Source organism: Microtus oregoni, unplaced genomic scaffold, assembly GCF_018167655.1.
Source record: "Microtus oregoni isolate MIOR12 unplaced genomic scaffold, Mior012 000030F_ref0000283, whole genome shotgun sequence".
In the NCBI taxonomy this organism is placed as follows: Eukaryota; Metazoa; Chordata; class Mammalia; order Rodentia; family Cricetidae; genus Microtus; species Microtus oregoni.
This window is the reverse complement of record NW_024543089.1, coordinates 4,753,912-4,781,882: the sequence shown is the minus strand read 5'-3', so window position 1 is coordinate 4,781,882 and position 27,971 is coordinate 4,753,912. Positions and strand designations below refer to the sequence as shown.

Below are 27,971 nucleotides of genomic sequence, written 5' to 3'. Positions count from 1 at the left end.
GAGCCTAAGAAACCTGTTCCATCCTTCAAAAGCGAGCCTTGTTGCTTACCAGGATAAGAGGAGATGGCGTTGATGTGGGCTGCTCTGATGACACCCACACGGGGCCCCCGGTTATTCTTCATGCACATGCAGATGCATATGGCGATTCCTGCAATGACCCCCATGATGAACACGATTCCAAACACGATACCAGCAATCGCAGTGCCCCTAGGAAGGAAAACAAAAGCACGTTGGCCTCAATAGTCTGAAAGGAGTTGCGCCTCAAATACAGCTCATAGCTCTAAGTTAAGTGTTTCTTCACTTTTGTGCTTAAGGCAACGTGTTTTATTTATTAAGAGAAATCTTTAAATTAATTATATAATTGGTCTCTTGTATTCAATAGGTAAGAAAAACTGAAAACCTATTAAAAAGCTCTGTATGGTACCCTTGACAAACTCACCATTCAGATTCTGCCTTTTTTTTTCTTCAGATTCTGCCTTTATTTAATAAATTTTAAGTTAGAGAGATGGTTCAGCAGTTAAGAATGCATACTGTTCTTCTAGGGGACCTAGGTTTGTTTCCCAGCACCCAAGTAAGGCATCTGTTACTCCAGCTCTAGGGGATATATCTCTCTCTTCTGACCTTTGCAGACAACACACTTACATGGACATGCCCTGCCACACATACACACACACATGGACACACATGCCTCTTCACATACACATGCTTACATACACACAGAAATCTTTAAAGAATTTATAAATTTATAATAATATGAATCTCCAGTTATAAAATAGTAATTTAAAATAAAAAATAATCTAAAATCATTTGATTTGTGAATGGCTATAGTAGAAGTTCATTTGTATTTTAATAAATAAATCTTGCCTGAAGATCAGAAAAGTAAAACAGCCACACTGGTCAGCCTTACAGATCAGGCAGCAAAGACACACACCTTTAATCTCAGTAGCCATAATGACACATGCCTTTAGTCCCGTAGTCACACTAGCTTGCCATAGAAACCAGAAATAGTGGTGCACGGCCTTAATTCCAGAACTACAGAGGATTATAAAATGGAAAGAGATAACTCTCAGCCTCCTGGAGGCAGGATCACTATTTTTGGACTGAGATCGAGGTAAAAGCCAGGGACTAGTTGCTTGCTTTTCTGATCTTCAGGTTGAACTCCAGTATCTGTTTCTCAGTTTTTATTAATCATGCTACAAATGGAAAAAATAAGTATACTGAGCTAGGATAATATTTGTTTCAATGAAAAACCTTAAATTCAACTTAAAATTTATTCTTTATTAAAACGCTTCATAGAATAAAAGGGGCTTTTTCCTCATAAAACAAAGAAAACTGAATGCAACAGCTGTGCTCTTGCACAAATAAAGACAGACAATGGTCCAGTTATGTCTCTATGAAAATGTAACCATTTTTTGATTATTATAATATAAAGCATATTACAGGTATACCAAACAATCCTACAGGTCAGGCAGTTATAGAAAGGTTAAATCAAACTATAAAGGACATGTTCAACACACAAAAAGGGATGGAAAAATTACCCATGAATTAGATTGCATAATGATTTATTAACCTTGAATTTTCCTAACATTAATGAGAAAGAAACAAAGGCAGCAGAGAGACGTAGGATAATAGAAAAGACTTCTGAATTAAATCAGCTGATGTATTTCAAGGATGTATTGATCTCAGATAGAAACCAGAAGATGTGCTACATTGGGGAAGGGGTTTTGTTCTTGTTTTCACAGGAGAAGAAAAACTATGGATACCATCAAAATTAATAAAGATTCCATTTGAAAAGAAGAACCACTTTAGATAGAGAAATAATAGCTCATCCACAGAAGCGACAATTGTACGGGTGATAAGGAAACCTCAGAAGAGTTAGGGCAGGGTTTTGTTCTTGTCTTTGCAGGAAAATATACATCTTCAAAAAGCCAAGATTTTGGACTTTGGATGTATAAAGAGGAAAAGATAACTATTCAGAAAGGATCACTGAACAAAGAGAAATGTGACTTTTGAGGTCAGGTCATCTGCAACTTAAAATTTCATAGTACATTCTCTGTCCCCATATATATGTATATATATCATACATATGTATGATATATATATATATATATATATATATATATATATATATATACCAGTGGAAATGTAAACTCACTTAAAAAATCAAAGATGGCTTTGAAGTTGGACAATGGCTATCCTTCTCCAAATTTAAGCATGTTGTTAAAAGAAAAATTCAGAGTTTCTTCTTCATGTTAGAAGTCATTAATATGGAACAGAAAGAAGAAAGATTTCAGGAAAAATTTTACTTTTCTCCATACCTATTTTGTCTATATATCTTTCATTGAATATATTTCTATATGAATAATCCTTAAGGTTTTTTTTTTTTTTTTTACAATGAACAGTAGATTTTCCTGCAGTAATCGTTGAAGTTTCCAGGAAGAAGATGCGGCCCCACAACAACTCCACCTGGTTGATATGATATCATGATGCTGATAGTGCTACTTTAAGACTGGTTTTGGGTACCAGCTGCTCAAGATGGTTCTAACTTGGTTAAACTGAAATGGTGCACCTTTTATTTTCATTTATTTTAAAACATTATTTTCAGCCTCTTTCCTTACCTCTGAGTGTACTGATGCCATCTGTATCCTTTGAAGCTTTCTATACTCCTTGTGTTTTATCTGCCCTGTCTGAATTCCTTTCTTTTCATTGTACAATTTGATGACTCTCATGTTTAGTGTTCCATTCAATGTCTGGTCATCTATGAGTCCTCCCTGCTTTATTTTGGATGTGACTAAGGTCTGTTACCCAAAGGCACATGTGTTGGGAGCTTGCTCACCAATGTGAAATGTGAGGAAGTAAAAGGATGAGCCTGATGGGAGGAGGTCAGGTCTTTGAGAGTTTTCAGGATTTCCCTCACTTTCCTTGTTCCTTCTTACCTGTGTTCTCACCATGATTCCATCACTAATGTGATAGACACAGCTAGATGGGGTCTTGCTAGAGGTGGAGTCATGCTGTTTAGACTTTTGGATTTGAAAACTGTGAGATAAACAACCTCTTTTCCTTCTTTCTTTATAAAAGCACGGGTATTTTGTTATAGAAATGAAGTGTAGACTAATGAACCCTTCTTTCAAAACTTACCTCTCTGAGGAGTGGAAGGGGGATGTGGTGGGGGGGGGTAGGTTGAAGGAATTGGAGGAAAGGAGGAGTGGAAACTGGAATTGGTATGTAAAAGGAAAAAATATGGTTTGTTTTCTTAAAAAAAAAATAAAAAAGAGGTTCCAAATAGCCACTTGTAACCTTAGTGAGCAAGGCCGAAAGGCAGAATTTGATAAATGAAACTTGTAAGGTCAGTTTTCATATTTCTTTTTTTTGATGAGTTTCTTTTCCTCAGGAAAAGCAGATTTTTTTTCCAGTTTTGTTCTGGAAGAACATGAATCTAACTGGAAATTCCCTAAAGCTTGGACTTTTGGATGGAGAGGTATTGAATTTTCACAGGACCTCATATGTTTGCTCCAGGCACACAATCTTGTTCTGTCATGACTGCTGACTTTTACCTTTAAAACCATGGCTTCTGAAGGCAGACTACCCTCTAACTGCAGCTTGGACAACTCAAACAAATTGCACATCCTCTCTTCACCTCAGTTTTGGTGCTTATCAGCCGCTCCTGAGAGATTTCTTGTCCTGGATTTGTGTTCACGACTCATTTGCTGGATAAATAGATTCCTACTGCCAGGGCACTGTGCACATCTATCCCACATCTTCTATGATTAGCTCATAACCTCCACCCAAAAGCAAGGTATCTTACAAGCTAGAAAGATTGGAATGGTGAAAAGGACAATATGTGTGTGGCATATTGTATGACGGTCCCTGAGGCAAACTTGTATTCTGCAAACATTCGTGTTTCTACAGTGTAGGTTGGATGTTAATATGCACACATTGCCTAGAGACCACTAGGCAACCTTGGGTTGCTTCAAAGCCTCTTCTTGCACCAATCGACCCTTCCATGCACTTCTGAAATCCTTAAATGCTCTAAAAAAGTGAAAACAAAGAGTCTGAACTGATGTTACCTAGAAGACATTTCATCTCCAAGACTCTTACCCAACTCACTTAAGAAACAGAACGCCACTGAGGAATCCAAAGCACTCTTATTTACAGGAATTTTTATTTTGTTTTTGAATCACAGAGGTTGAACAGGTGGCAAATCTGGAAGTGTTTCTATAAGCAGTTAAAGAAAGGCTGAGTCTAATCATTTCACTGCAAAGAGAAAGACTTGTAGGCAGAGGTAATATGATGAAAAAAATGAAAAGTTATCAGGAAATCTCCTTTGTATTATAATTTTCAGTTTACGATAAGATTAAATTGGAGGACTTAATTTATGTCCTTGAAATAATCAATGGCTCAATTATTTAAGCAAAGAGTTTCCAAATCAAACTGGATGGACCCAATTTATATTCATTACTCCTCTTCTCTGAAACAGAAAAAAGTGGGGCATGAGGTGCATTTTGTCCCTCTGTTGACAGTTCTGGCGATGGCGCATCCCCCTAAGGTCATGTGGGTTGCAGCAGTGTGCTAAACGAGGTTGCTAGATTTTTCTGGATTAAATCTTAATTCTGGTGTCCTTGATCCTTTGCTGCCCAATAGCAATTGTAAATTAGCGCCTAATACACTCTAAGTATAGAATTTATAGCACCATTTATCAATTAAAAGAAAGAATAAACATTGCAATCTTTGGTATTTAAATAACTCGGTCAGAAAAGAGAGAAATTTAGTCTGCAAAGTTTAGCATCATTATTACTTGAAAAAAACTTTTAGGAATTTTTTTTTTTGAAAGAATGCTTTGCAAGATGAGCACATTTCTTCTCCCTTCATGATTTTTTGCTACAAGCCACAACATTATACAGTAATTGCTCAGCCATCTTTTCACAAGCAACTTATTCTGATAAAGACTAAACCAAAAAGTAAGGCTTTTTGGCGTTATTGCTTTGTGAATAAAGTGGTTGTCCTTTGCTGTAGATTTTTTGCTGTAGCTAACTCCCTTTCTGTTATGTATTTGGGAATTATTTCTCACAGTTCAGAACTGTTTAGTGAAAAGGGTTTTCCACTACCATGCCTTGTTCCTCTCTCCTAGGTAAGCACAGAGATCTGCCTTCCTGCAATTATCTTTATCAGCAGGCATTTGGGTCCAGGCATAAAGCATCCCATTTAAGATATCCACAGATCTCCAAGGACATACAATTACTACCTGCCCAAGCTGCTGCTCTGGTTTTATCCCATAACATCTACGATCAGAACAGTTGATAACAGCATAGGCCAGAACTGATAATTTAGAGGCCTGAATCTCTTCTCTTAGAGCAATAAGTCTGACTGCAGACCTAGGTCCATAGAAATTACAGTTTCCAGTGTATGTGCTTTCTGATCAAGAGGCATCAGCTTCCCCTAGGTTGCCTAGTTACCTCACAGCCTTTACGCTTACTGGGAAAAGTACTTGACCGAAGTACATTGATATGTTTATACAAAAATGTCATAATGAAATCCACTATTTCATGTGCTAATTACGTAGGTTAATTAGAATATACATATACACCCTCCTAAACAAAAAAGATTCAGAGAGCTTCTAGATTGGTATATACACTGAGGTACTGGGACAGGGGTATGTCATGAATGAGCATTGTTACAGGTCCCCAGACCTTAGCACAACTGACTCCATGATGGACACATCATTCAGGCCTTGGAATCCAATGCATAGGCAGCACCACCTGCCAAATCAGAAGAAAGACCTAAGCCATCAAAGTTCATTGTTCAGGGAAAGTCCCTAAACATATGGACTTTGCTTTTTGGCTTCCATAGTTATGATTCTAGCTAACTGTTCTTGCTAACTGGGATGTATCAGACCAGGATATGAACTCTGTACTTAAAAGTTCACCCTAAAAAGGGCTGGGGACTGCACCAGGGTCCTGAACACCCAATATAATTGCTGGCTAACTAATAAAGATTTTCTATTGACTTGAACCCATGTCTGAGTGGTCTTCTCTGTAGGACACGCAACAGGAATGAAGCTCTGAAAGTGCCAACACCCCTTCCCAACACTTTATGCATCTTACATTTGGTTCTTTCTGACAATAGCCAATAACAATAGCATATACCAATAACAGCAAGTATGGGTTTTCTTGAGTCCTGCAAGGCATTCCTACAAATGCTCAAGACCCATTGTGAAGAAGTAGGAAAGCTTTGTAGCCAAGGCACAAGGAAGTGCTGATAACCTGACGACTGGATATTTGCATCTGGCATCTGAGGGGAGGAAAAGCTTACGGGACTGAGTCCTTACCTGGAGGAATCTGAAGCTAATTCCAGTTAGCTAATATGACAATGGAATGGCATTGTAGGAAAGCACACTGGGCTTGATGGCACGTGTCTGTCTCCACATCTGGACTGGAGACTGAGATAGGAAGGTCAAACTTCAAGGCCTCCCTGTGCCACATAGCGAGTGAAGACAGCCTGAGTGACCTAGTGCGACTTGCTCTGCAAATGAAACTGAAAAATAAGACTGATCTTAGCAAGTTCAGCAAAGCAATTTCTCAGTATGGAGGAGGCCCGGGTTCAGTCCCCAGTACTGCCCGTGCGTGGGTGTGTGGCTGCATGAGTGTGTGTGTATGAAAGAGACATAGAAAATCATACACTTCTTTCTTTGCCTTGTTAAAAACAAAACAATCAGCAACAACAAAACGCAACAACCCTAGAACAAAATTATTGACTAAAAGTTTATAACAAAGTGACATTTTAAAATAGAATCTGATAATACGTTACTGTGATAATATTTACAATTCACTTTTCCTAAGCTCAGCTTTGCCACAGCAATTTAGTACAGCTATCTTGACACTATTTTCCTATTAAGTGATATTTATGTAAAATAGTAAATATGAAAAAATTGTGTAGTATTTTCTTTCCTCTCTAACATGAGTCAATTTGTAAATACATATTATATTACAATATAATACAATATTTATGAGTTTTCTGTGTAGTGATTTAATGACATCAATCACAATAAGGCAGGAGGGCAAAAAGAAGCCTCAGAAAACCAAAGGCCCTCATGAAAATATTAAGAATCAGAAAAAAAAATTCTGTTAGGAAAAATCTTTCATATAGACTTAAGATTTTCTAAGAACTGTTGTGAGAAATTTCTCCAGGAGTGGGAGTATGTGTGTGTGTGGGTGTGTTTATGTGTGGGTGGGACTAGGCAAATCTACCTCATTTCTTCCTAAGTCTTCTTGACAAAACACAGAATAATTCCACCAAAGTTCACTGGGTGGAGTAATAAGTTTATAGAATTTATTTATAGAGAAATGGGTGAGGTGTTATAGTCAGGAACATGGGAGACCTTAAAGGAGCCACACTGGAGGGTCTAAATCCAGCATGGATGATGTCTCTCCCATGGTTTGGTAGATAGAGCCCCTTCCCTAGTTCTTCCCAGCTTTTCACTTCTGGCCCTTCCCTGAGACCGCATACAACTAGGGCAGAGTTGCCTTCCACTGGTTGGACAGAGGGCTGTATATTTGGATAAGGTTCATCCTTTCCTTCTTTGAGGAAAAGACAAGAATCAGTAAGTCTTACTGTAATAATCCTTTGCAAGTGAATGCAGCTGAACTCAGGTTGACTTTGGCAGCAGTGTAGCTGGAGGATATGCCTGCATAACAATAGCAATAGACAGGTTTTTTAAGAGTGGGCTTGCTGGTTAAAAAAAAAAAAAAACACCAAATTTTCACAAGAGTAAATTTATAATGAGTTCATTTCTTATCATAACAAATTAAATGTGAGTCAAATTGTTTAGTCTTTTTGCATGGAAAATTAAAGGGCCCAACTTATTTATGATAATCTATACATGATGTGACAGAAGAATGCAGAAAATCATATTTCAACAAAGGAAAAAGTAAGACATATACATAAAAAATGAGGTGTGGCAAAATTACCCAATGCAATATTCCAATTACCCAATAGTCTGGGGGTTTTGAGCGATGGATTAAAGTAGCACTCTTCAAAGCCAAAATTTTAGCAAAACATTTCAGTAATTTATAATAAGGTATACAATTTAATAAAATTTCAGCTTGCTTAACTTAAAAGGAATAAATGTATTTTTCTATGATATTTTACTAGATAATCAAGCTGCTGTAAGACTAGAAAGACAATTGTCTGGAGTCAAAACTCGGCAGTTGAGAGCACTTGCTGCTCTTGCAGAGGCCCCAGGTTCTTTCCCCCACACCCCAAAGTGTCTGCAATTCTAATGCCAAGGAATCCATATCCTTTTCTGGTCTCCATACCTACCTTCACACACGTTAAGTCATGTCAGAGAGGAAGAAAAACATTACTCATTTTTTTTTTATATTTACTATTTTGCATAAATATCACTTAATAGAAAAACAGTGTCAAGATATCTGTACTAAATTGCCGTGGCAAAGCTGAGCTTAGTAAATCCCCATAGGACACAGAGAGGAGCACAAGTCTATGGAGAACAGTTTCCAGTTCTTTTGTAACTTCCAATAAAGACTGCAGGCCCTCCAAACGGCATTGTTTTTCTCATCTCTATAGCTAGCTTCATATACACATAAATACCATGTTGGAAGCCTATGATGTCAAGTGTATGGTCATTATTATTCTATGAAGAAACTATAGGTGAAGGTTAGAATCACTAGTATACATGACCTCACCAATGTTACTACTCTGTGAATAACAGAGGTAAGTTACTATAAATTCCCTAGGAGAAAAGTGCTACATGAAATCATGAAAATGACTCACAAAAGAGAAAAAAAGAAAAAGAGTAATTGTCTTGGCCTATTTGGATTTCATAGGGATTTTTTTTTTTAATGTTTTCACTGGTTGCAGGGTGGAAAATTTCAAATCCACTTGCACATTCACTGTCCTCTCCCAGACAGGGCAGCAGCTGGCTTTCGTGGCCTACAGCCGAAGGGTCTCCAAGGTCTCCAAGCCTGGCTTCCTGAAAGAACTGAAAGAGTAGGTGACAGATCTCGATGGGATAATGAGCCGAGGAGCCTTGGCTGGAGTTTACTTACACAGTTCTGCTGACAGCCTGAATATACATTCAAACCTGGCCACTCTCCCAAACAACTGTGATGCTCTTCCTGGACCCTGTCTGTGCCTAGACAAACCTGTGATTGATCACTGTCTACTGAGGTTGTCTCCCGTCTACGGGGTGCCGGGATCTGACACTTATCCTTTGGATGCCACTCGTATGAGCTGGAGGCTGCCCAGACCTGGCAGCTGCTGCCTTGTCACACTTCTCTCCTGGCCTTGCTCACAGGCTCACCTGTGCCAGCCTGCTGTGATGAATTGGAGCCCTCATCTTTGGCTCCTTCCTAGGACCTCGCCTCATTCTCATCAAAGTCATTCATAAGCAATCCACTCTACCCAGGCCGCTGTTTCATTTGCTCTCAGTATAGATGATTATATCTATGTTCAAATTGTTCCTGGGTTTATATCTTACTATTATCTACTTGCAAAAAATTTCCATTTTTATTTTGCTCATTTCAATAGGAATCAGTTGCAGAGAAGGAATGTGATTAGCTAGCTGGGAACAATCTCTAGATCACTACTCATAGCCAAGGCCAGGATTATTTGGAATGACCCAGCTTGCCTTACTTGCCTTCCTCAAGCCTGTCATTTGTAACCACAGAAGAAAATGTAAATGACATGAAGGTGGTGTGGAAGCAGAAATAAGTGGTTGGTTAACAAAGACATACATGTTCATATATGTAGTTGGATTTTCTTTGGACTGCCAGCTCCTAAAATGACACAGAGACTTTTTATTAATTATGAAATCTTGCTTAAGCTTGTTTCCAACTAGCTCTTATAACTTAAATTAACCCATTTATATTATGTATGTTTTGCCACGAGGCTGGTCACCTCTCCTCTGTACTGTATATCCAACTCCTCTGTGTCTCGCTGGTGAAATCTGCACCTCCTTGATTATTCCCCCAAGTTCCCCTCTCTTCCCTGTAGTCCTGCCTATCCGTCTATTGTGCACTGAGTATTTTATTAAACCAATCAGGTGTCTTGGCAGACACCTTCACAGTGTACAAAAAAAGATTATCCCACAACACATATACATTGTATAGTTGGTAATACCAAAATTCTAGGCTGGCTTTTGGGTGGGAAGATTAGGGAACTCTTCAATGATGTCATAAAGGATTTGAGACGGGAAAGGATGGGAAATCGGGTGAGAGCTCCAGGTATGGATTGGTGTTATCGTGGATAGTAGATAACACGAAGAAAATCTAGTAAAAAGCATTGTACAGTGATCTTGGGAAAGAACACAGAAGATTCAGCTTGACAATGGCAAAGGGAAGAGGCTGAGGAGGTGGGAGTGGAAAAGCAGAAAATTCAATGAGGGTCACAGAAACCTATTGCAACCATCTGCTACATTAAGGCACTCAAAGCTTTTGAATAACCCTAGTATTTAAAGGTTACTAAGCCTGGAGGTAACATAAATATTATTGTGAAAAGTCAGATTTTAAAATGCTCCTGTATGGCTATATATGACTATAAGGTTTTAGGATGAATTTAGTCTATCAAATCTTTTATAACTCCCAAAAATTGCTCTACAGAAGGGGTTCTATGACAATTTACAGGAAACACAAGAAGGGTCAGACTGGTGGTCAGACTAGAAGGGATGCTAGGCCACAAACTTGTCCATCTTTTTTGCATAATAGCTGGAAAATAGCGTATTTTCTAAAGGTGAATGTATATTTAGAAGACACATCTATTTTTAACTGTATTCAGTAGAACTGTTAAGATAACAGGCACATACCCATAGGAACTTTGCTTCAGTCTCTAATCAATGACCTGGCAAATGACCTTTGTGTGCTTAAACTTCTGTGAATCATAAATTAAAAATTAGTCTTTGAGTTATTCTTATATAACATCATGCAGTCTGATCTTGCTACCCAGATCTTTGTTCAGTTAGAATCTAATTATTTTAAAGATGTTTGGGGTTCCCTCAAGCTCCTCAGCACTCTGACTAATTAACAGAAATTCTACTTTAGTAACATGGTTGCTGCAGGTCAGCAAAGGAAAACAAAGTAGAAAGAAAAAATCTTAACCTAATGAGCACTAAAATAGAAAAAAAGATTGGAATTGGATTAAATTTCAGTGTGATGATTAATTATGGAGCAATAGGAACAAAATTCAATGTACATTACTAGTTGTAAATCAAACTGTATTTATTCACATAATTCTTTGGCAATATGTCCAATTCTGAGAGGGAAAAATACCTCTTTCCAATAATCCTTATCTCACTTATACTCAAAGAAGGAAACAATCTTTGCTGTGGAGATGTGATAATCATATAGAAAGCAATAAATATTTCATATGAATAATTATAATTGTATGTTGTCATTGCCTATCTAGTGCTTTAATCTTTCTCTCTTTCTGTCTCTGTCCCTATCTCTCTGTTTCTCTCTCCGTCTCCCCCCCCCACAGTCTCAGCATGTAGCCCAGATTTTCATCAAATTAAGACTGCTCTGGCATCTGCTTCCTAAGTGCTGGAAGTATAGGTAGATGGCACTATGCATGTCATCAAGATGGCTCCTAAAATAATAATGCTTACCTTAGAAAGATATAGTTTTATCTCAAAAACATTAGAAAAAACCCAAAGCCTACACTATGATGGCAGATATTGTATATGACTTCTTTTAATTTTAGATAATTAAAGAGCCAAGATATCAATTAGTCCTATTTTCTCTTTCCACAATGTACATTTGTATTGAAATATCTTTGTAAACACATACATTAATTATTTTTCTCATTTGCCAATTAAAATACATTGAAAGATTAAAAAAAGAAATGGAGTACTCTTTCCTTAAAAGCAGAACATTTCCTTTGGTGGATGTACACAGAGATATTGATTCTGACATTTCTGCTGGATTAAATTGACTGAATGTGGTTTCAAAGTGGGTCCTGTTGTGTCATTTATATCATACATTTTATTTGGTTTGAAATTTCAAGAAGTGGCTAAATTTGGTGAGTCATCCCTATATACTTTCCTCAGAGTAGTGAAGACCCCATCTTTTCATATAATCATTTGTTACAAGTATTTTTCTGTTGATATAAGGGTGGCCTAGAAGATAATACATTTGACCTCCACCAGAGAAGATGGACCATTACACAGCAGTTATATCTGATATCTGAGATAATAAGGTATTTAAAACCTTTTAATTTAAATAAGACATATATGAGTTATTTAAGGAAGAAAACTAAGGGACTAAAAGCCGGTAGGAGCACGAAAGGATGCAAGGCTGTTTTAAGAGCAGAGTTCAACATGGTAGATGTTCTTTCTGTCTTCGATGGTAGGAAGGCAATTGACTAATGGCTGAGCCCACACAGAAATTAGCTCATGGTCAAGAGGCTTAGAGCCGTAGTTGAGTGGGTGATAACAGAAGAGGTTAGGTGCCAGTGGTCAACTTGTGTTTCTGAAGGATGAAGGTTGCAAACAGAAGTAAAAATAAATTTCAGGAGCAAGAATGGAGAGAAGGACACCTGCTGGGATGTTGCTAAGTGACTGGGGTGAGGGAAGATAATGGCTAGTACAGTGGTTCAGTGAGGAGAGAGGGTCCCTACAAAGGTTACATTAAAGTCCTAATCCTCAGACCCTGGGAATGCTATGGTGTTTGGAAACAACCATTGGCAGATGCAGTTCATTGAAGGATTTTGAGGTATTGTGATCATTTTGGGCAATCTGAGTAGGGACCGAGTCCAGTGGCAACTGTTGTCATAAGGACAAACAAGGAGGATGTGACAAACAAAAAAGAAGGCAGCATGATCATGATGGACTAAGTGCTGGGACAATGCTGGGACAAGTCTCAGTACGGGCAGAGGAATAACATTGACACTGGAATCTGGACATCTATACTAGAGATGGCTAGAGAGTTGGGGTCCTGTTTGACATCCGTTTCTGGTCTCCAGACCTTCAGGAAACACATTTCTGACGTTTTAAATTAGAAAGGTTTCTTTAAGGTCATTTCCCATGTCTGCTGCACGTTGGTGGTCTTATAGTAAGGCAAGGGAATCCGCAGGAGGAAGGAGGCAATTCAGGTAAGTAGGGATTCTGAGCAAGCCCAGCAGAGCAGGACGCAGCTGTATGATAAATGAATAGCTAGAAGCCAGTTTGAGCAGGCATGCAGGCAGCTACATTTGTGAAAATCTGCTGGGTCAGAATGCTCCTATTTGAAGATCAGCAAGTGGATCAGACTAGCTAGAGGAAGATAATGTTTTTGGGTAATAGAAAGCAAAACTAGAAAGGGAATAAAAGAGAACTCAGTATTTGCTTGGAGAGTAAGAGTTCATAGCAGTGTAGTGATTCTACCATAGAATAGGCAGAATTTATACCCTGGTCAAATGGAGGACAGTCAGCTTGGGTGGCTATAACTAAAAATACATACAAGGCTTAAACAGGAGATATTTATTTTTTACAGTTCTGGAGGCTGATGTGGGATTCACCTCTGTATGCTGTGAATATGTTTTATTACCATTGGTTAATAAAGAAGCTGCTTTGGGCCTATTGCAGTGCAGAATAGAGCTAGACAGGAATTACAAGCAGAGATAGGGGAGAAAAGTAGGTGGAGTCAAAGCGATGCCATATAGTTACCCAAGGAGACGGACACTGCCAGAACTTTTCCGGTAAACCATGAGTCTTGTGGTAAAATACAAAATAATAGGAGTGGGTTAATTTAAGATGTAAAAGCTAGCTAGGAATATGGCAGAGTCATTGGCCAAGCAGTGTTGCAATTAATATAATTTCTGTGTGATTATATCAGATCTGGGCAGCCGGGAAGTGAAGAAGCAGCCTCTGTCTACAGGAGGCCAGAAAATTCAAGGTAAGAATGTCTGCTTGCAGATGGCTGCTTTTCTTCTGTCTTGGCATGACAGAGAAAGGAATCTCTGATGTGTCTGCTGCTTCCTATGTTCATTCATCTCATCATGGGCTTCTAACTTTCTATTCTCATTTAAGTCCATTGAAGACTTCAGCTTTCTAGTACCACCATAATGCCACCATGTTGCAAGCTGCATTCTAATGGAGAAGCAAATAATCATTTCATGATGAAGAATTTGATGACCTGTGGTCCACATGTTGATTACACAGCAGTATCATGTGGGACAGATTCTAACATACCCTCCTGAAAGAGTAATAGGACCACTCCAGGGGAGTTTGTTTATATATATGATGAAGACCAGCAGATGGCACACAGACAAAGGGAGGGTTATCATTTGGAGGTGTCTACAAGTTCATGTTCTCAGGAAAGGAGAGGCTCTGCAGTGAGACACAGCTATAAAAGGGGCACAGCAGGCGGAGAAAGCATGTAGCAGTGCTGAGCCGCAGCCTTGTGTGGTTCTCTACTCCTCTTCTCTTCTGCACCCTGCCCCAAGCTCTCATAGTGCTAAGACAGCTATAGAGTTATCTTCACCTCTCTTCCAAAACATGTGGCCCACCAACTGTTGGCTTTGGTTGGCAGGTGCAGAGAAGCTTCACTTGATATCTGGAATGTTTGCTGACATCGTAGATGAAATACTTAAATTCGTTTTCTTGTTGGAGTCTGTTTGCCTTGCTGGTAAGCCACAGACACATGGCACTACAAAGATTAATATAAATGGGTAAATTAAGATGTAAGAGCTAGCCAATAAGAAGATAGAGCTAATAGGCCAAACAGTGATTCAATTAATACAGTTTTGATGTGGTTATTTTGAGTCTGGGGAGCTGGGAACAAACATGCAGGCTCCAAAAATATCTTTTGAGTACTGGTACCTTGAGACTTATAAGACCTAAGGGCTAAGTGTGAGCCAAAAACTCATTGGTTCTGCTACATGTGAACCAGCAGATGGGGAAAACTTCCAGGGAACAGTAGTGCCGTAGCTGCGACTTGCTCCTCCAATAAGCTACATGCGTCTTCTCTGTGTATTGGCACTGAGAGCAAAGGACAGACATTTCCTCCTAAGAGATGCTAGTGGGGGAAACCTTTGTTTAGAAGATAACCAACAAGGCGGCAAAGGTTCCTGCTGAATGTTTGCTTTCCTCTTCATTGGTGCTGCACGCAGGGTGAGTAAATCACAGGATGCAGCCTGTGAGGTCAATCTCATCTCCTGACTGTGAGAGGACGTTTTACACAGAACTTTGGAAAGCATCACATGTGGATTCTGTTTGCTTTCCTGGGTCAAGGGAAAAGTCTGTAGCAAGGTCCATGTAATAACCCAGGATGGAGCGGAGGAATTGAAATTCTTCTCCATCATTTGGCCACATGCTATCTTTTCCCTCACCTCACACTTAGCTATCTCAGCCTCATGTTCTTCACCTGTGTACAGAGGAGATAACGAATCCCAATTTTATCTCTTGTTATCTTGATGGAAGGATCCTTACCGTCAGAGTAAATAAAATTCTGACCACTATGTACCTTTCTAAAGTATTATAAAAATTAACAACAGTCTACTCAAGACATACTGAGAGAGGCGAGGATGACGGTGAGGGGGAGGGGGGAATGGATAGTATTAATAAGTGTCAAGGGATATGCATATTTTAAAGATTGTGGAAAAAAACATACTTCAGAGGACTTTGGTTTGTTTAGCCTAATATCTCAGTGATTCATGGCAGAACAGAATATGTACAACAATAACCAAAACACAAGAGCAGTCACAAGGCATGGCAATCCAAGACATTAATAGTGAATTACTCTTTGCTTCCTGAAAAAGTAGTCAGATTTTATATCACAGCAATGGGCTGTATACTCAGACCAAGATGAAATCCCGCAGCATGCCTGGGAAATTTGGAATTATCTGCATAGGAAAGCAAAAATGGAAGGCAGATATCCAGAAGCAGCATCATGACAAGTCTACAGGGACACTCTGGTGCTCTGGATTCAAAGCATACCATAGGAAGAGTTAACATTTATCCATCAAATTGATTATGGCCTTGTTTATAATAATATAAAAGGGAATGAAATGAAGATACATATGAAACTTTCCTAGAAAGATATCTTAGCGGTATGTGGAATGCAGAACAAACTAGGCAAGTAGAGTAAGCAATATTTACCTTGGCTAAATTTATAGAGCAATACTGCAATAAAAGAATAAGAATGCGTTATTTGTGAATCTTAGACAGTGTTAAAGAAAACAAAAAGTTACCAGGTTACTACTATACACTAATTATTTCAGTCTATAACTTCCCTGAAAAACATAAAGTACTCTGCCCTTCAAGTTTCTCTAGGTCTTTGCATTCACAAGAGTAAGATATAAATTCATGCTTCCTCTTTCCTTCTCCTTCTCCTCCTTCCTGTAGAAGACTTAGTCTCTTGTGTACATACAACAGACATCCATGTCAATCCATGAATTAATTCGGAGTGTGTTTTGTGTTTCACATTGTTTGCAGGTTGCAATATCCAAGTGTGCTGTAATGGACACTACAGAGAAGTCATTTAGTCCTTTCTTCCTTACAACCATGTGGAACAGGTGGAAATTCAAACTTGGTTGAATATTTTTAGGATGATTTTTTCTTTTTATTCCTTATTCACATATGGCATTTTTTTTCTAAGATATTTATAACCTGACTGATAGAGATAGTCTGAAGATATTTGTTGCAGTTAAAAAAAAACCCATCTATTTAATAATTAACTCTGAGGTGAGTGGGCCAAGGAAAATGAAAGTGGACACAACTGTGGGAAGTTTAATGTTATTTTCTTCTCTTGTTTTCAGAAGGCTCGGGTTTACAGCCTTATTTAATTCCCTACAGATACAAAGCCACTCACTGTGACAACAGCCCTAATTTCAGTGTAGCAATTTAACACTATGAAGGGTACTTTGAGATTCTATTATAAGAAGCAATTTGTGGAGAATCCCTTTTTCCAGAGCGTTTGAAATCTGGTCCTGAGGACCCAGTCTTAAATATTTAACCACTTCTCTCAATATGCAAAAAAATTAGTAAAACTATTTTATAATTAAATTAAATCAAATTTTTATTTGAAAAAATATTAAATATTATATAACTTTGATAAAAGGTAAAATGCTATTAAGATAGCTATAAATATCATAATCTACTTTAAGAAATTATTTGAAACTCAAAATCTTTCATTTAAATTTTTTTAAAGTCATACACACATATGCACACAGATATATATATATATATATATATATATATATATATTATACATATTTTTTCTTCCTCTTCCAAATTTACTATCTATCATCCTATTTGTGTTCTCAGCATGATTTGTCTGGAAGCTCTGTGCCAGGAGACTGCTGCTGAAGACCATTCATTGCTGCTTCCTCTTTGAGATTTAAGATTTCCAATGAGGAGTCACAAAAATTATTGGTTTACTTGTGAGCATGTAACTGTATTTTAAAAGATAGAATAAAATATTTGTCTAGATATTAGTGATTAATAAATCATATGTAACAATAAAGAAAAAGATGTAAGAAGAAAGAACTTTTTAAAAATTTCTATTGCATCAGAGAGAGAGAGATAGAAAGCGAAGGAGGACAGGTAAAAACAAAATCTCCATCTTGCTTATGAGACAATCCTCCTGTTCCTTGTTACTTACTTTTCCTGACTTTCCACACTACTCTGTAGATCTCTACTTTCTCTAGTTCTGCTCTGTTATTTGCTCAGTACCATCCTCTTCAGTACATAGGAGTTTTGAAACAGCCAATTCCATGAACTGGAACAAGAACAGCCATGGGCATGGACAGCAATCGAGGAAACAAAATGTGGTTATAAGAATTGCATACTGCATGGCTTTCTAGAATTCAGGCCACCCACATGTCATCCAGATAACTCACGGTATTATGAGAAAATGCAATGAAAATAATCCTGCCATCTAGAAACTCTCTGAATTTCAACTCAACTCAGCAATAAAATCAGAGGGAAAACAGGACCCCTCATTTCCAAACTTTTATGGTCTTGATGTATTTATTTTGATTCTGTGTACTTTGAGTTTCGTATAGTGTTCATGGTTTCCAAAGTACAGGGAAATGTTCAAAACTAAAATTTAATTCAAAAACTGTAGCCCTTTGTAAATAAAGAACAGTTAAAAGCCTATACTGCAAATGAAAATAAGCTTCAACATAAGAATTCAGAGATGCCAGGAGATGTTACTTCCCCGGGAACTAAAGACGAAGTTTTGATGATCTCAGTTCTGTGTGTCACAGAGCAGCCATGCACCGGCTGTGAGACCTCACCAACCTTCAAGGCTTCTTTGAGTGTAAGGAAAAGGCACATTCTTGATGTTCTTCATTTTGGAGGGTAGTGCGAGAATCAAATGAGAGTATGTGTGAATTCGGCATGCGGAGATTATCACAGAGGCTTGCTCTACCTTGGCTATGACTGTCAGCATTACATTTGGGTTAATTGAGCTGCTAAGACCTTGAACTTCTAAGACAGTTTGTTTAGGGCAGTCATGGGGCCCAGATAGTCACAAACTTCTTCTCAGAAAATGAAAGGAAGTCACTGTCTAAATAACACCATCTAAAGAGGATTAATCCTCCTTGAGGATGTAGGTAAATAGGAAAAATTTAACAAAATTTAAAGCTCATTTTGTAGGCATGAGGGAGAAGGCCACCTCTTCCTTCTTGGAGATGGATAAAATCAAGGTTCTGCCTCTCTAAACTCTCCATGTCCTATTTTTTTTAAATATGATTAAGCTTCTATCATCCTGACAATTTTCATATTAGTTGCTATTATTCTCTTATTGATTTTAATAGTACCTAAATATTAAATAAGTTGTTTGATAAATATGGATGTGAGTGTGTGCCTATGGAACAGTTATCATACCCATTCAGTTTGTTGTTCCCCCAGTGTCTATTCCCAAAAGGGTATCACTCTGTTCAATATTTTGGGGTTTATATTCTGTCTGTCAATAAAAGGACTTCGTGGTACTCAAAGCCACTGTTTTCATCCATGGCTAACTTTTAGCCCTCATCTACTCATTTTCCTTTATTTACATCCTAGATCACCTTGGCTCCATGCTCAAGTCATCCTCTTTCCATTATTCTCCTAATTCTAGTTCATCTAACACGATGCTATTTTTTGACAAATAGGATCTTTTCTGAACAATTAATTTCTGAGGTTTGGTGTCACCACATGTTTTTATTTATAAAGTTTATGAATAGTAGTTTAGCAATATTATGGATTGTAAAGCAACTTGCCCAAAGGCTTAGAAAGGACTGGGAGAAAATAGCTTCTACGTAGACTTGAAGGCAAACTGTAGGGGCAACTACACTCTCAAACTCAGCCTTTCTAATAAAGGCCTGGTTCCAGTCTGGGATTAAAATCATCATGCAACCTGCTTAGTTAACAGGATGCTGATGTCCATGATTCCATATCAAGGCATCCAGGGCCCTGGCTTTTACTCTGGAGATCTGACCCACATGCTTATGTTGTAATTTTTTCCATTCTAGGAAAGAGAAACCACCTTAATTAAAAAGTTGCATGGACTCCCGTTGGGTTCTTTATTCAGTATAGGTGTGTGCCCATTTGGTAAATAACCCTGGCCCCTCACTTGGCCACTTGCTTACATTTGCTTGGTAAATAAACACGGCCCTTGTTAAAACGAGTGGATCAGGGTTTGTAACTGATCACAGAGAAATATTGCATTCTTTATCACAGAATTAGCAAGCTTTGAGCTTAGAATTTTTTTCTATGCACTGCCAGAAAGGGTAGAGAATAATGTAACACTAAAGTCTTGGGAAAAAAAGCCACAGTGTCTCTAAAAACGCTCTGCCTACAAGTTGCATTTAGCTCCACTTGAGTGTGCTTCGGGGTTCGTTTTACTTTCATCTTTCAGATTCACAGTGAATCTTGATACATGAGACATATGTCTCAATTCCTTACAGTACCAACCATGTGAAAACAGATGACTCAACCACCACTATAAAAGCATGTTATGGCAGTAGTCAACTTTATGCTGACTAGAGGGAGACTTCAAGTTGATGAGGCAAAACCTAGCACTGTCCCATCCCAAGACATATGCTACCCTGTAATAAGAAACACGGGGCTAAATATAAATACCAAACAATGCTGCACTGCTGCAGTTAGGCATCTTAGGTATCTTTATGTGCACCACTTGATCATTGCTTCTGGGAAAGCTCCCTCAAGAGAAATCATTCCTTACACAAATTTTATTACCAAGGGGATAATTTTTCCTAGCCATTTTCTCCTTTATAGTCAAAGAATCACACAATATGATAAAGTGAAGCCAGACATAGAAGAATTGTTGTTTAATAATAACCACTGCAGACCAATCAGAATTTTAAAGATAAATTATTCCTGGGCATCAAAATGTCAATGAACAACAAAATGCTCAAAAATAAACAAATAAACAACAAACAAAACATCAATAAATTTCTACATTGTAAAATACCAACTTTGATATTAAAATTCTATTTACTTTTAAGTTATCCAATAAATGACTGAAATAAATGCCCATTTTCCTTAAGGTAGTATATCCGAACCCGATGCCCTTTTCTGTCTCTTGAGATCATTATTGTGTGTTTAAATACACTTACCACGTTCTCTTAGATATGTCCACACCCAGCAACGGGAGTAGTTTTGTATTTAGAGTTCAACAGTGATTGAGCACCTACTATTTGCCTTTGCTGCAGTGGTTTGACTTTCAAAGAGTTGTCTTATGGTGCTGAGGCCAGTAAGTTCAAAGTCACCTCTGATCTAAAGAGTACTGAAGCTGAGGCCAAGGGAAACTTCCCAAATGTTTTCACATATAAACAGAAGCTGAAAGCAGTAGGAAATTGTGAGATTGACAAGGTGTGAAAATCTTCCATTGAAGGGCATGGTTTTTGTAAAGTCACAGATGTGTGAAATAGCTTATGGCATTAGGAAAACAAATGACATTATATGGCTGTGGCAGCCAGTGCAATCTAGAAGCGACAAAGGATGAGCTAAAAATACATCCAGGAATTTGATCATGAGGGAGTCTTTAAGCCCAACGAAGAGGGAGGGAGGATGGCATAAGTCAGTTTAATTTTGTAGAGATACTGTGTGTAACAGGGTGCAGTGAGATAAAGAGGCCAGGGTAGCTCCCTGGGAGCAATTTCCTCAATTCACATGCCAGTAAGCAAGAGCTAACTGTGAGGCTGTAGGTTGTAGGAGAGGGGGATTGGAGAGACATGTAGGAGAAAAAAACTTCTAGTAATGCCCGGAGCTTCTGATTGAGGAAGTCTAGGGAATTTTTCACACCAGGAAGAGCCATACAATGCTCATAAATCCCAGGGTTCTTTGAGTATCCATCTAGATGTATGACAGTAAACCCTGAAATCAATACTTCTCTGTCATAACCTAGGATATGCCAAGTGATTGCTTTGTATGTTATGGAATTATATTTTCTGATTATCTTTGTAATTTCTGAGAGATAATACTATTGCAAGGATCTCTTTGACAGCTGTTTGGCAAATATTTCAAAAGAGTAAACTGCAACTGAAGTTATAAGGAACTTAGAAGCCTTGTTGTCATCACTGTGATGTACATTGTGAACTTTCAGATAGAATTACTCCTAGGTCAAGTGTCACATGATGAAATGGCAGCATTACATTGCCATAGTAACTAATGCAAGTAAGTGTTCTGTATCATAAAAAAACTTTTGCTCTTACATTTTTTGTAGGTTTTTTTGCGTTTTTAAATTTTCTTTGTTCATTATTTTTGTTTCAAAGAGAGAAAGAAAAAGAACACAAAGTTGGGTAAATGGGGAGATGAGGAGGATTGGGGAGGGTTTTGGAGATGGAAAACATGATCAAAATACATTGAATGAGAAGGTTTTTTTTTTTCTAATAAAAATACCCTCTGGAGAAAACAGCTAAATTCATGTAAGTTACTACATTTTATTTTATTTTTCATTGGCTTACAATTTAACTCATAATAAGGGCCAAAGTTCTGACAGTTGCTTGAAATACCCCTGTGATGTGCCGCACTACTTACCACTTTCACCCTAAGCCATGTCTGTAATGTAGACACACAGTCAGATCAAGAGAGCTGACATGGCCATCTATTCGGTTATATTACCTCTCTGGATTAAGAACATCCAGAACCTCTGCACAAGCTGTGTGGACGTTTACAGTTTATTATTGACACCTATTCTTGTCTTACTGTGCTGAACAAGACGAAAAGTGTCTTTCTGCTTTAAGGTTATGCCTCTGTACTGGGTCACATTATTTTTATTTCCTTCCTAATACCCTTCCCAGGCTTTAATAATTAATATTTTACTTTCTACTTCTTAGAGATGAACTTATGAGCCTCTACACCTACATGAGAACATGTAACATTTGACTGTTTTGTGCCTGGTTTATTTTAGGTAATATGTCCTCCAGTTTCACTCATGTTGTTGCAAATGCAGAAATTTATTCTTTCTGGCTGAATAATATTCAACATTGCACACATGTCATATTTTCTTTATCCATGCTCCTATTCTTGAAAACCCAGGTTGATCCCACATGTTGTCAATTGTGAGTTGCACACGTATTTCATTACCTTACAATATCTACCTTCTAGGAGATTTCTGAATCATTTCAAAATCTTGTTTTTCAGGGAGAGGTCTCAATTATTAAACTGTCTGCTCTCCAAGTACAAGAAACTGAATTTGGATCCCTCGAACCAATGCAAAGAAAGCTGTGTATGCCTGGGTGTGCCTGCCACCCCAGCTTTGGGGGAAGTAGAGATGGGCACATTGCTGGAGCTCACTGGCCATCCAGAGAAGCCCGGGGTATGAACTTTGGGCTTTGTGAGCGACCTTGGCTCAAAAACTAAAGGTGGAGAGCAATCTTGGAAAAATGTGCAATGTAGAGCTTGGACCTCCACATATATGAACTTGCTGCACATACATACACAGATGCAACCCATCACAGAGCTCGTAAGCAGAATTTCCAACTGTAGGCTGACATTCAAATTCAAGTACACAGAGAAAGCTCCTTAATACACAGGAGAAATATGTTCAGATAAGATAAAACAAATTGTGTTTTCATTTTACATCAAGACTGATAAAGTTAGCTTACAATTAGGACCATAGGGAATGTTACTCTTCTCAGATGTGAGGGTTATTTCAACAGTGAAATAAGTTCATGAATTGACATTAGCTTGATTTGTTTTATGAATTGACATTAACCATTTTGTATTTGTGAATTGATATTAGCTTGTTTTGTACTTATGGAGCACAGAAAGATTAATTAAAGAATAAAAAACTACACATTTAGAGACTATGAGGGGACTTTTTTCCACGTGGTCTCTGACTCTCAGTGCACTCAATACTGGAAGTGTGTGTGTGAGCTCTGTGTGGGGATCCCCATCCTGGATAGGAGTGTACAATGTACTTCACCAACTGCTCTTGATTCCTGACTACTTAGCACAGAGTGTGATGATGACCACATGGCAGGTATTTGAAAATTCTTATTATGTTGTATTGAAAGATATATCAACATTGTTTAATGGTATTATTTTTATAGACCTGGATGATTAATGGATACATTTCTTGCTAAATATCAAAGTAAATTAATTTAAACTCTTGTCGGTCTTCTCAAGGTGGTTGTTAATGAAAAATGGCTAATATCAATAACAGCAGTAACGATATTCAGTTAGCCATGTTCGGAAAAGTAAAGAGAAAAAAGGAAGAAACCAGTCTCTTATGTAAATTCAATTCAAAATGCAAAACTAAGTGTATATATGTTATCTACTTACAAAGCAAATGAATCCTATGAGTAGTTCATCTATTCACTATGTTTGTGTCCATCTGTATCTAGCAGTAAATATTTCATGTAGTAAGTTGCTGTTTGCTCTGTGGAAACTCCACCTGTTACTGCATTGAAAGAAGTTCCTTGCTGCTAGTGGCTGTATTATACACACTAAACATTAGGAATTTCTTCAAAGTCACTTGAGGCCACAGATAGGGAGCTTAAAGTATTAGAGATCATAAACTAGTGGCTTAGGTTAAGCAATGCACAGAATATAAATGAGAATCTTCTAATTAAACCATGTTATGAAATTTCCTGTTTTCTTCTTGGTCTACTTAGCTAGCCCAGCTGTGCTGCTTAAAAGAGAATGGACTCAGCCCAGCCAGACATCAATAGACACCCTCATCCAGGCACAGGCAGTCAGATGGCACATGGACACCACAGGGTCACTGCACCAGTGCCCTGAAATATGACAAAGGATGACTTTTAAAGCAAAGTGACAGAGCCCAGTGCAGCGTATTCCACAGGGTGCATTTTCTGGTGCTGCGATGCAGTAGGACATGGTTGTTGCAAGTGACTGCTTCTTTGTTTTTACTTGCTGAAAGCATATACTACTGTCTTCATTCAACTATGTGAACTACTCCTCCATGCAAAAGATTATAACCTTGAGAAAGATTGCACTCTTCTTTTATTTTCTTTTGAATGCTTCCATTAACTTGTGTGACAAGAACAATACTCAGCCAGATGGCTACAGTGCCCAGTTGAGGGCACATTGTGAAAAGTATTTAGAATAAAAAGATTAAGAAAGTAGCTATGTAAAAATAGAAATTCCAAGATTAGAAGATGTAGCTATACACACACACACACAGACACTGCAATCACACATATACACATCATTCATACACAACACACATATTACAGACACTATACACATGCCCAAAACACACACACACACACACACACACACACACACACATATATATATATATATATATCACATACACCATACGTATACATACATACACACCACACACACCATATCACACCATATATTCATACATACACCACACACACCCTCACACATACACACCACATACAAACTGCTTGAATAATGACAGCAACATAACCTGTTTCCTTTCTCAACACTCATGTTTTCCTGCTAGTTTGCTCTTATTCAGAGAAGCAGTAATGTCGTGAGAAAACTCTCAATGACTTTCTACCGTGACCTTTCATCTTACAACTCCAGCTGTATCATTTACATTGAGCCTATATACCAGGACTCACCAGGCTACAGCCGGAGAAGACAAGAATTTGGACTTGTTCCTTTTTTTAAATGTTCAGTTAGCTATAAACATCATTTTTCTTCACATTGTCAGATAGTTGTGGTAATTTAATTCACAATAACATTTTGTGAAATTAAATTTTGCTGTTCATAAATAAATTTGGGGGATGTGTGCTCTCATTTACCCAGACGCCGAGTTTGACTTCTTTTGAGCTACAAGGGCAGGGCTGACTAATTGCGCCCTAGAGTAAACAAGCGCCACAGCCTAAAATGTCTGCTATTTGGCCATATAAAACACACAAAAGTTGTCAAAGCCTCAGTGTAATGAGCAAGCCCCTGCCAGTTGGCAGAGTGTAATTTGTGTGGCTGGCTATGTCCCACCATGCTACCATCAAACATCTGTCATCCTAAGTGTTTTCCTCACTCAGCCATTTCTGGTTTTCTAGAATCTGGACGAGTTGAGAATGTTTTTATTTAACATTTCTACTCACACCTTATTCTTCCCGTGGTGCCACTTTACCAGCCCTGTGACTGCAATGCTACTCTGCTCTTTACCTTCTGATACTTAACACTGAAAATAAGGTTCAAACATCACTTTCCTTATGGCATTTCAGAGACATGTCAAGCTAATTTGAATTTCTGATGCAAGGAATCCACATGGTACTTTGAACTTCCTGAAGGTACTTTCTGTATCCCATCTTGCACGGTCATGTACCCAGCTCCTATCTGCTCCTGGATCATATAGTCCTTAAGTGTTAGCACTGTACGTGGTCATCTTTGTACTTTTAATGGTGTTTCGGATATATGCAGGCCCTATACCATCTCCATAGGCTGAGTTTGAGTCTAGGAGTCAAACACTTAGTTAACTCGCAATTCCTTCCTTTTTTAGTTTAAGGTCCCAAGGAAATGCCAGTGCCATTGTAAAACACACATTAGGGTTGTAATAAAGGTGTGATGGGTAGGCTGAGTTCTACAAGAAACAAGAGATTGGAAAGGCATGAGCCCAGATGTGAATCCAACAGATGGTACACCGAAGACCAGCTAGACTCTAAAATATGAGATCATATCACGGATTAGAGAGAATTCACTGTATAAACTCATTTGAATGGAGCCCTAAACACTAAGGGTTCCTTAAATTACTCCTGATTCTACTTATACATATAACCCAGAGCCTGGGAGATGAGAGGAACCTTAGCTGCAGGTGAAGATGAGAGACACTGAGCAGAGAAGCAAGCAGCATGAGGAGAGGGCCCAAGTGGAAGAAATTGACTTAGCACTTACTACTTACTTACCAGAGCCCACGGGCCGACCATCACAATTTCTCATGATGCACATGCAATAACTGTACGAGGAAGCTAAATTCCCATGTTCTATGGGCAAAGAAATGCAGGCTAATAGAGATTAAGTAGTTGGTGGAACAGAGGACTAAAGGCAGGCAAGCATGAACCTAAATCAGTTCCGCTATATGCATCTTACTACAATATTATGCTTCATTAATAAATGCTATTAAATAAATAAGGGAGACAAAAATGTAGCAGTGGCTAACTTGTAAGGGTCCCACATAGAATGCCTGATAATATTACTACTTTCCCCACCATGCTTCCTTACGTTTTTCTTTGTTAGATAGCTGTGCCTTTTCTATAGCTGTCCCACGTAGGTTACAACTCATGTGGACTCTGTCCTATGTTGCCAAAAACACAGGGAGTGATTAAAAAAAAATACTGGATCTGGGCATGGTGTTATCTCAACATTCAGGAAGCTGAGGAAGGAAGATCATGAATTCAAGGTCCACCTGGGATCTCTATAAGGAGACCCTACTTCACCAAGCAAACAATCAATAAATTAAACCAAATAAAAGAACATAGTTAGTGCTTGGGGGCACTGCTTTAGATATCTGGCCATCAACCTCTTAGACAAAGTAGTTACCCTGAATTTCAGTGCCTTTGCTACTTTGTTTATTTACCGTAGGGTCTTCTCAGTTAATCGCTGTCATTGTGCACCCTCTGCATTGAAAGTCATGTTTCCAGTAGAACTCATTGCTGTCCCTGAATTCAGAAATGATCTTTCTTCCTTCTCCAACTGGGTTTGCCTACGCTATTTATGCAGTAATGTACTTGATCTGAAATAGTAATTATATATATATATATATATATATATATATATATATTACAAATGTCAACATCCAACAATTTGTACTTACTTTTTTGAATCTCACACGTTTCTTGTACTACCATTTATACAAAATCAGTGTTTCCAAAAGTCTTAGGTACTAACAATAATGCATAAATAAAATATCACTTTCTTAGGCCTTGTAGCAGTTAAAATAAAATGGCCCCATAGTCTTGGTTATTTGAATACTTGATCCCCAACTGGTAAATCTGGGTAGGTTTAGGAGGTATGACTTTGCTGGATGAAGTATGTCATGAGGGGTGGACTGTGAGATTTAGCAATTATGCGTCATCTCCTGTTTGCTCTTTGCTTCCTGCTTGTGGTTTAAGGTATGAGCTCTCAGCTTGCTGCTCCAGGTGCCATGCCTGCCTGTTGTCATGCCTGCCTGTTGCCCTCCTGCCTGTTGTCATGCCCGCCTGTTGCCCTCCTGCCTGTTGTCATGCCTGCCTGTTGCCCTCCTGCCTGTTGTCATGCCCGCCTGTTGTCCTCCTGCCTGTTGTCATGACTGCCTGCTGCCATGCCTGCCTATTGCCATGATGGTGATGGACTCTCATGCCTCTGGAACCACAAAGACCAAATAAACCCTTCTTTCTGTAAGTACTTTGGTCATGGCATCTTACAGAAATAGAAAAGTAACTAACATAGATCACTTCACATTTTTAGTTTTTTTTTTCCAAAAGTGTATTTCGAAATACATTAAAATGGAATCCTGAGGTTTTTTTCATATCACTCTTCTTTTCTGACTCCATTCTTACCAATTCATGGTAGTCTTTCTTCTGACTAGTTTTGTGGAAGGAAGCAGTTT

General features: G+C 38.3%; 1 protein-coding gene across 3 annotated transcripts in view; it reads right to left on the bottom strand.

Annotated features, from left to right (window-relative positions):
- The window catches only part of Cyyr1 (cysteine and tyrosine rich 1), a 108,654-nt gene that overhangs the window by 26,964 nt on the left and 53,719 nt on the right, over positions 1-27,971 (bottom strand). For 2 of the 3 annotated variants that reach the window (XM_041678608.1, XM_041678609.1), the window contains one exon: positions 50-207. In XM_041678608.1, the coding sequence (XP_041534542.1) occupies positions 50-207 (158 nt within the window). Of the gene's footprint in view, positions 1-49; positions 208-6,325; positions 6,532-27,971 lie in introns of those variants that run through there. The other variant, XM_041678610.1, reaches the window with a different exon arrangement.